The following is a 10,519-nucleotide window of genomic DNA, read 5'->3' as shown; positions in this document are numbered from 1 at the left end:
TTGTTTACAAATGGTTATCCTTTTTGCAAGGCGGAATCGTTTAAAACAGAAGAGAATGAACGAGGTGATTTTGCACAAACTCTAAACTCTAGTTTTATACAAAGAGTACCAAATGTATAATGAAGTTAATTGAGCAAGGTTTGAGATTTGGCAATAAAGGATACCATATGTATCGGAGAAGGGGTTGTCAACACAAGTTTACAAAATACAGGGTGGAAATATATGAAGCCCATAAGTTTAAACAACTTTAAAGTTAGGAAAAGTTTAGGCAGAAACTTCAAGTACATTAGAAGCTTTTCCTTGTGGTAACATAGAGGGGGTGGGGTGGTGCATGGATATCTATCGGTTTCGAATGTGCTTGTCCTTTTTAAAGTATATGTGAGTAATAAGTATTATTATTTCTTTTTCTGTTTAGTTTACAGCTCTGCAAGAGGGCAATGTTCACAACTCACGAAACCGACTAATGGTCGAGTCGTCGGGTATCGGTTAGCCGTCGGGAGTATCGTGACATTTAGCTGCTTCCTTTCCTTCGAGCTTATTGGACCTACCAGCATACGGTGTATTGGATCTGTAAATGGAAGCGGCAAACCACCAGACTGGAGTGAGCCTGTTCCTACTTGTGTCTTGAAGAGTAAAGGTTAGTGTGTTCTGGGCCCCGTCTTACAAAGAGTTACGATCGATCCAAATCAATCGTAAGTCCTCCAATCAATCGCAGTCTCCTATCTATTATGTACATAGTTACGATTGATATCAATCGCAAATAAGTTACGATTGATATCAACTCTTTGTAAGACGGGGCCCTGATCTATATCTTCTTGATTTGATTTGATAGGATTTCGTTTCATTTCATTAAATTTGATTTGATTTGATTGTATTTGATTTGAATGTATTCAATAATTTCCATATACAACATCATAATGTTTCCTACACATTAACATGTAATAAAAAGCAAAATGATATATACATCATACAGGGAAAGGGAGTTGCCATAAAGCACAACTCGAATTGCAATAATCATCGTACTATAAGGATGTGATATTCAAAATAATAATCTTGTCACAGTAACCCATTAAAATTTGCATGAAATGAAAAGGAAATATGAAATTTGCATCGATGCGTATTAAACTGTGGGACATGAATTACCAAAGGCGGAAGGACAACACAGAAGATAAAATAAGGATAAAATAACTAAATAACTAAAGACAGGAAGAAAGGAAGAAGGAAGAAGGGAAGGACAAAAAAAGAAGAGAATGAAAGAAGAGGAAATATGTATAAAGTTATATTAATATAGTATCGGTTTTGATTTGTTTTCCACTGCCTTTGTATTACTTTCGGTTAAAGGATATAGATATCCATGACAATTTGCAAGCTCAATCTTGAATAGGTTAGATTACACATGTGTGTAGTCTGTATCATAATATCACATTCATAGCTCTCTGACGGAACCTGCATACCCCATTTATAATGATTTAAAAAATAATAACCAACGTGGCAGGATTAAAACACTGACAATATTGAGAAGATTGGAACACACAAATGATAGACTACGATATACAAATAATACACATCAGTGAGTCCATTAGTAAGAATTACCCGTACGAGGTACCTTTGAAACAGTCTAACACGCCCAAGGCGATAGCTGAGGGTGTTTGGACTGTTTTGGAGGTACCGAGTGCGGGTAATCTTACTAATGCCCGAACAAAATGATGTGTATTATTTGTTTTATAAGATTATGTTTTATTTGATCGATAAAATGATGTTTCATAACATGTTTTGGATAATGACCGGTCATTATTCAAATTGCGAGTTAGCCTAAATAAATACCTGGTCACGTGTACGCTTTCAACCAATCATTTGATTAGGATCCAAGTCATCATCCTATAATGTTCTCTAAGCGATATAATTAGGAAAGTAATTATGCCTGTTTTTATGATTTGTTGACTATAGACCCAACTTGAAGCTTCTGTTAAAGCGCCCTGTAGACAAAAGTTCCCGTTTGTCTCTTTTCAATACTATTCTTCGATTCTGTAGTACCCACCTTCTTTAATAGCTATCGTAATCGTATTCTGATAAGGAAGCGTTGGTGACCAAAATGTGGTTTATTTCCGTCCACTACTTTCTCTCTCTCTTCAGCAACTGCTACAAAGCGAACTACGAATGCATCCATGATTTCCGCTGCCGCCACCATGGAATACTCTACGACAATTGGATCTACGTATGCATCAGATAAAAAGGAAAATGAAGGTATGTCACGTTCCCTTTGGTAAAGTATAAATTGTTCTTTATTTTGTTAGTCCCTCAGTGTGAACTCAAGGCGAAAATTTGTTTGTATCTCCAGCAAGACCATTTTTATCGCTTGTTGTTTGACATAGTTATGTGTAATAAAATCAGTGTGAATCAAATGATGTCCATATATGCGTTTACGATATTATCTGCAAATGAGTTGCAAATGATTATACGTACACATATATACACACAAACCTGCACACGCATATGTATATCTCTATATATTAATTAAAATGTTAGCATGATGTACACACAATAATGACCACTGATGGTGGTGTTGTCCTATGCGAGCATGTGTCATTCCATTTAACCATTATTTTATATTCAACCATCCCAAATATCGTGTGCATATATATTGTTTTGAATAAACCTCATTTTTATTCTCATTATTATATTTGCATCACATACATACACAGAGTACATGATATATTATCGTAAATATCTCGCTTTCGGTTTATTGTTTTGCCAGATAATCACTGGATCATCATCAAGGTAGGATCTGGACTGGCTGGACTATGCCTCATCATAATTTTAATCTGGTGAGTTGTTTCATGACATGGATTCAACTTATCTCTCAGTAACTCATAAAATATGAATATTCTTTATCTCATCTTTAACTTGTACTTTTCAATCATAAATTTGGATTTAAAAAAAAGGTGCAGAAAAATAAATGACAGTATATTATTATATCATTTAAATATTTGTTCACCCAAAGCATTTAAAATACGGTTGTCTGAATATTCAAGATTTAGAGGGAGAGACGGAACTCCCAGGAGGCTTGGACAGACTCGATCGCCTTTGTTTTAATAAGTAGAATATAACAAAAATGAAAGAGGAATAAAAAAATAGTTAAAGTAATAGTAAAGGGTAAGTAGTAGTAGTAGTAGTATTTGCAGTAGTATTAAGAGTAGAAGTAGTGGCAGTAGTAGTGGTAGTAATAGTGATAATAAATAAGAATAATGATAATTATAAATGTTATTCGCACATTCGTATTAACATCCTTTATGATGTTAAACGTTGAGAAATCCTAAGTGAATATTTTGGTTCAACGCTTATTGTTAAGACAATTCTTAAAAGCCAGTTTGCACCGTTTTGTTTAATCATAATACAGTGCTGTCGTGAAATATGTGAGACGGAAACGAAGAGACGACTTGACAGCCAGAGACAGCGCATGGACCCAACCAAAGAACCTAGGACAAAGAATCAATGTACCCTCAACTCTGCCTCTCACTGGCCTGAGCTCCACTGAGGTACGTGGGGAATGTGCAAGCAATGTATTCTTCTCGCGTAAATCGAGAGGAAAACTCCCTGACCCGGGGCATCAAGGGACAGTATCACCAGGCATGGAAGGCCACACCTACGGAAACATCAACACGCCATGTTCACAGTCAACGGGAAAGAGATTGGCGTCACATCCTATCAACTCTCATCGACATAGCAGAAATATCCCTCAAGCAGAGGAAAATTATGTTAACTATGTTCCGAAGAGAGGACGAATTAACATGAAATGAATAAAAAAAACTGAGGACAAAGAATCAAATAACACTCGCATATATGGCGTTATTACTACTACGTAATACGCGGTGAATGATTGATCAATTGATACTTCTCGCGTAAATCGGGAAGAACGCTCCCTGACTCGGCGCATCAAGGGACAGTATCATCAGGCATTGAAGGCCACACCTACGGCAACATCAACACGCCGATTGAAAGAGATTGAAATCACACCCTATCAAGTCTCATCGACATAGCAGAAATATCTCTTAAGCAGAGGAAAATAATGTTAACTATGTGCCGAAGAGAGAACGAATTAACATGAAATGAGAAAAGAACTTAGGACAAAGAATCAAAGTTCCCTCGCATTTCTTTGGCATTATTAATATTACGTACTACGTGATGAATACTTGATCAATTGATACTTCTCGCGTCCACTGGTTGGAACGTTCCCCGACTCGGCGCATTAAGGAACAGTATCATCAAGCTTTGGAGACAACACCTACGGCAACATGAAGATGCTGCGTTTGAAGTCAACGTGGAAGAGCTCGCCGTTCCACCCTTTCAAACCACATTAGCAAAGCAGACATCTTCCTCAGTTGTAAGATAATTATGTAAACTATGTACATGATGTACCGGAGAGAGGACAAATCAACATTACATTTTTTAAATCGTGACAAATCGTGACCATATCTGAAGCTCAAAAGGTTGAAATAAGTGAAATGTTGATATTTTTAACCAAATTATGTATATCTCACTGACTAGAACTCATGCATTTGTAAAAGAATGTTTATAGAATGTTTTTTAAAACCTTTAGGGTGCTTTGGATTAATTACTATCAGAAATGATCGTCACCATTATAAAACTTCCACCCCCACACAGACATCCTCTGTTTTAGGCCAACGTGACCTAATTATACTTTTGCATTTCAATCAAATGCGGCTCGACAGAAGTAATATTCACAAAGCATCACTGGTTAATTACTAATGTGATTTTAATAATTCTGTTAACATGTGATTAATTGTGTAAATACATAGCTTATAACGATATACGGATGTGAATAAATTTATGTTTACTTCGTACGATAGTGTCAATTGAATTGGAATGTTTGGCGTTTAGGTATTTTGTTTATGTTATGGCTGATATATAAATTGATGACACTGCAGCGATGCTGCAGTGGGGGCGTCCCTCTCAAAAAAAAAATGACAGACTTTAAAAGAACTGAAAGGGGAGTAGAGTGAGAAAGTCGTTGCCAGGTGCAATATCAATCCGAACCAATTTAGAAAATACTTATTTCAAACAAGATTGCAAAGTCTTTTAAGAAATAAATCAAAGGGCAAAAGTTCAAAACCAAATTATAATGCCTTTAGTTACAGTTTTGGGATAATATTTTATCATCATGTTCGCATATTAAAGTACTGAGAGTTCGGTATATTATTAATTTACAATAAGGCTGCTTTATGTTTCAGCTGAATAACAAAGAACTGTCCCAGGAATTATCTTATTTGTTTACGAAAAGAAATCAAGTCCACGACTATCCTACCCAACAGGCGTTTTCCTATCACCTTCCTAGAACGAGAACACGCTTTGCTCAAAATACCTTAATATATACAGGTCCTAAGTTCTGGAATTCTCTCGATTCTGTGATCAAAAGGTCTGTCAGTGTACATGTATTCAGAAGCAAATTGAAATGTTATTACTTGAATACATATTGTCATTCCTGATTCCTGACTATACTTGTCTCCAAGCTGTATAATTTTGTTGATTACAATGAGTAAATAACGGTATGACCATGCCAAATTTGTTTATAATATACTCATATCGAGAACAAACTATATTGTAATATTGTTTCAATAAGCTACAGCATTTTCCCTGTATTTTGTAGTTAATTGTGAGTATCGGTTCATGTATCCCTGTAATCTCCCTTTTCCTGTTTTAGCGTGTTTTTGTATTTTATAAACTTGACTAATAGTCAATTATGTCATTTGTAGTATAAGAAGACTATCCACAACAAGCTCTGCTTTTCCATAGGCTCCGCCACTATATCTCTTAAGTTCAACTTAATGGACAATATTCTAAATAGTGTGTACCGGTATTGTAAGTACATGTATATTATAATCATTTTCAATATAAAATGAGATATTGTGGAAACCAATAAACTATCTATCTATCTATATTTCGAAAGGTGATAGACTAGGCTATTAAAATTGCCTAACGATAGTTTTGAAATGTTTTACCATTGTATGTGTTATGTTTATATTATGTCATATAGGACAATAGATTGATTCATGCAATATAATATAGACACTTTATAGACACTACCCTGTGGTTTGTGAAGTGATCGGCTTAAAGGTACTGTATCCCTTTTGCAGCCAACATCGAATTATGTTGAATTTTGCAGAAATTATGAATATGTGTCAAATGTCCTATCTATGAAATTTAGATATTAACAGTGTCTTAGTATTGAAACTATACAAGGAACCCCGTTTACTTTGTAGACTTCACTGTCAAACACTATTGAGTGACTGACTGACTGATTTTTTTTTTTGGAGGTAAAAAAAAAAAAAATGAGCTTTAAAGAAACCAAAGCATTTATTTACACCAATAACTAACTTTTTGTAATAGCCAAAATTAAACTGATTGTCCGAAAATCAGACTATTTACTAAATTGATTGCAATCACTAAAATCGATTCAAGTATTCAAGTATTCAAGTATTCAATTTATTTCACATCACTTTAAAAACACATCAAAAGATATACAAACAAATCATAAATTTAAACAATATAAATATATATAAAAATAAAAAAAAACATTCATTTACATTGTACTGATGAAAGAAGGATGAAGGATGGATGATGTGAGGGATCAACAGAGGCCATTGGCCTGTCAAGGTTGATCCCCTATATTTCCACCCTTCAAAAGAAATACATTATGCAAAATATAAAAAATAAAAACAATCAAACAAACAGATAATATAACATAGCATAATCACATAAAAACACAACATAATTATTTACATAAATCACATAAAAGGCAATTAGATCAAATAAAACTACTCACAATTAAGAAGATAACATTTATATTTTTTCCTGAATGTAAAAACAGTGGATATTTCTTTTAATATTCGACAACTTTTCGTCGTTATTTCCCACAAAAAGACATTTTGAAGCCCTTTCTTTTTTTGGAAATTTTAAATTAAGATTATCTTTCAAATGTCATTAAAATTCAATCTTTTTCTTTTTTAGGGGGCAAGGGGGAGGAGTGAAGTGCCCCTTACCACTTTTTAAAGTACACCAAAAGTGCCCCTTCCTACATAGGAAAAGCGCCGCTTTAACTTTGTAAGAAGTGCCTATTTTTACATAAGAAATGTGCCCCTTTTATTTCGACAAGTGCCCTTATTAATTTTTAAAAGTGCCTCTTCCCCTTTTCAGCTCTGATAATTACCCCTTTTGTTTTAAAACGTACCCCTTTTCCTTCGACAAGTTCCCATTTTCCATTCTCATAAGTACCTTTTTAAATCTCTAGATAGTTATCCTTTTCAGGTATACGAGATGCGCTCCTTTTCACTTTTCACCTTTGATGAGCGTCACTTTCACCTCTGATAATTACCCTATTCAAATCTGAGAGGTTCCCCTTTTTCTTTGAAACGTTCCCCCTTTTCCTTTGATAAAAGTGCCCCTTCCCCTTTTAATAACTCCCCCTTTTTAACTCGAATAGGCGCACCTGATATTTTCACATGTGCCCCATTCTTCTTTTTAATAAGTGCCCCTTTCCTTATGATAAGTGCCCCATTAGAAAATCCCCCTTTCCTTCTCATAAATGCCTCTTTTCATTTATGAAAAAAGTTCCTTGTCATTCTCATAAGTGCCCCGTTTATTTCAAAATGTGCCTCTTTTTCTTTTAATAAGAGCCACTTCTCCCTTCTTATAAAAATCCCCCTTTCACCTCCGATAAGTGCCCCTAATAAAATCTGATCGGTGCTCCTTTTCTTTCAACAAATGCACATTTCCCTTTATCATTAGTGCCCCTTTTTCATTCTCATTAGTGCCTCTTTTCGTGTATGGTCAGTGCCCCTTTTTACCTCTGGTAATTATCCTTTTAGCAATGATATGTCCCCCCCCCCCCCTTTTCCTTTCTAATACGAAACCTATCCCTTTTTCATAAATGCCCCTTTGCACTTCTTATAAATGCCCCTATCAAAATCTGATGGGTGCCTCTTTTCCGTCGACAAATGCCCGTTTCCCATTCTCATAAAATTCTTTTTCATCCCTGGTGCGTGCCTTTTTTTCTAAATGTAAGAAGTGCCCTATTTTCACCTCTGATAATTAGCCTTTGTACTTTGATACGTGCTCGTTTTCTTTTCCTAATCCGTTCGATAAGTGTCACCTTTTCTTCTCATCGTTAAACGTGCCCCGAATTTCAAGCGACTAAGATCAATTTCCCCCATAGCTCGCTAGCTACGCTCGTTTGTAGTAATAGCCTAGATGTTATAATTATGTAACTTATCAAAGGCCTTTTCAGTCTTCTGTTATGAGAATGTGCTTATAACCCCATCAGGATTGGGTTTTTAATCTTTAAAAGATGTAATTTTTCGCACTGCGACCTCACAAATCTTTAACATTTTTGTTCTCCCGCTTTGCTCTCTCACAAATGAAATTTCAGACCATCACACCCAACTGTAAAGTATGATGCTTATAAGCAATATCTTATATGATGTAGTAGGAGAAACAAATATTGAAATTATCCCTGATAATGTAATCACAATATAGGGGTATATACCAAATGGGTCTAAAACAAATGGTATAATTTCGCTTTGAAATTTCCCTTTGAAGATGCCTTTTTTTTCCAGGAAAGTGCCCTTTTTTGTTTGTGCCCCCCCCCCCTCCACGTTGGAAGTCGCTCCGCCGCCTCTGAGTCTCCTTCAGATTTTATGAATACGTAAATTATGATACGCTTCACATTTCTTTGTCTCATAAAACAAATATCAGTGAATACGAGCAAGTCATTCATTAACATGTATCCACAAATAACATGGCGGCTCTTTTGTTTTGTTTTGTTTTGGGGGCGGCGGTTTAAATCGTCGTACGTTTATTCTATGTCGTCTAACCCGGTTAACTATCTCTAGCTTACTTACTGTTAGGGCGACTAGATCGCACTGTTAGTAATGGTTATACATCATGGGGGAAACGGGGTGAAGAGAATGGTGTTAAGGAGTAGATTGGAATGGAAAGAGTATAACATTATTGGATGGGGGTAAAAAAGACTTGATGAAAAAAATGGATGACAGGATATGTAGATGAATGAATAAATGAATAGATGGATGAAAACATTGAGTGAATATTAAAAGGATATGAAGATGAATGCATATATTGAAGAATGAATGAATCGAGGCATGGATGAATCAGTTGATATAAAGACAGATAAATGGATATAAGGATGAAGTCATTCATAATGGTTGAATGATTAGATGAATGACTGAATGGATAACTTGACTAAATAAACGAATGACCAAATGAATAAATCGATTAACGAATGAAGAAAGGAAGGAATGGATATATTATTTAATGAATAAAGGAACGAATGAAGGAAGGAGTTGATGAATTATTTTACGAATGAATGGATGAATAAACAAATTAAGGATGAATAAATAGGTGAATGAAGTAATTTACTAATTGATGAATAGACGAATCCATGATTGAATTAATGAATGAACGAATCAATAAATGAATGAACGAACTTATTAGATAAATGATCAAATGAGCAAACGAATCAATTCATTAATTCATTAATGAATGAGTGAAGAAGCGAATCAATGCATGAACGAACGATTTAATTAATGAATAAATAAATGAACGAACTAATGAATAAATGATTTAATGAATGAATGAACGAATGAACAAGGAAATAATCAAACGAATGTATAAATGCATAAACGAACGTAAGATGAATGAATAAATGAACAAAGGAATGAATGAATTAATTAAATGAATTAATTAAATGAATTAATGAATGAATAAATAAACGACCGAATACAAATCTGACTGAATAGATTAATTATGTTATTAACTAATCAATAAATAAAGAAATCCATGATAAAATTAATGAATGAACGAATGAATAGACGAACAAACAAATGAATGTAATAATGAATAATTGAAGTATTAAATGAATGAATGAATAAATGAACAAATGAATGAATGACTTAATCAATGAACAAATAAGCGAATGGATGAATGAACAAACTAACAAATGAATGCATGAATAAATGAATAAACGAATAATTGACTTAATTCGTAAAATAATGAACAAATGAATGAGGTAATATAATACAAAAGAGGGATAGAGGCTCTTTAATTTATTACAATGGTTCTGAAACCAATAACTGTCAAAGTTGAATATAAACACAATACCTTAGTATTGGTCTTGAACGAGACGAATCAGCAGAAACAAATGGGATGTTTGATAGTGTGATTTATAGTGCTCTCAATAATAACGTTGATTTGGATTGACTGATTCAGAGAGCTATAAAACGATCATTAGCGTTTAAGCAGATGTGCAATTTTTAAAAAGTTCCCTGCATTTTGCATTAATATTTGTTCACTTTGCTGACACGGGAAAAGAGGTATATTTGCAATAATGAGGGCCTGGAAAGTTATTCTACTGATGGCAATTGTAGAACTGGAGGCCGTACACATTGTTGCCGGGAATGGTGAGTTTTGATTTGTTAACGCTAGCTAG

At 34.4% G+C, this 10,519-nt stretch overlaps 1 protein-coding gene across 1 annotated transcript; it reads left to right on the top strand.

The window, feature by feature from the left end:
* The first annotated feature begins 426 nt into the window (after nt 1-426).
* On the top strand, nt 427-4,354 carry LOC105439056. The gene is made up of 4 exons (XM_030982707.1): nt 427-637; nt 2,134-2,244; nt 2,756-2,825; nt 3,398-4,354. Exons 2-4 carry the CDS (start codon nt 2,166-2,168, stop codon nt 3,795-3,797), a joined length of 549 nt encoding a protein of 182 aa, XP_030838567.1. The 5' UTR covers nt 427-637; nt 2,134-2,165; the 3' UTR covers nt 3,798-4,354.
* The last annotated feature ends 6,165 nt before the right edge of the window (nt 4,355-10,519 follow it).

This window comes from Strongylocentrotus purpuratus, unplaced genomic scaffold (genome assembly GCF_000002235.5).
Source record: "Strongylocentrotus purpuratus isolate Spur 01 unplaced genomic scaffold, Spur_5.0 spur5_scaffold_13, whole genome shotgun sequence".
NCBI classification, from domain to species: Eukaryota; Metazoa; Echinodermata; class Echinoidea; order Camarodonta; family Strongylocentrotidae; genus Strongylocentrotus; species Strongylocentrotus purpuratus.
This window is presented reverse-complemented; position numbering and strand designations above follow the sequence as displayed.

What these genes read in the sequence shown, in the direction of transcription:
- LOC105439056 (XM_030982707.1), top strand. Translation starts at nt 2,166, where the DNA reads ATGATTTCCGCTGCCGCCACCATGGAATACTCTACGACAATTGGATCT. An exon ending in AGATAAAAAGGAAAATGAAG is followed by an intron (nt 2,245 to 2,755) that starts GTATGTCACGTT and finishes TTGTTTTGCCAG; the next exon opens with ATAATCACTGGATCATCATC. An exon ending in CTCATCATAATTTTAATCTG is followed by an intron (nt 2,826 to 3,397) that starts GTGAGTTGTTTC and finishes ATCATAATACAG; the next exon opens with TGCTGTCGTGAAATATGTGA.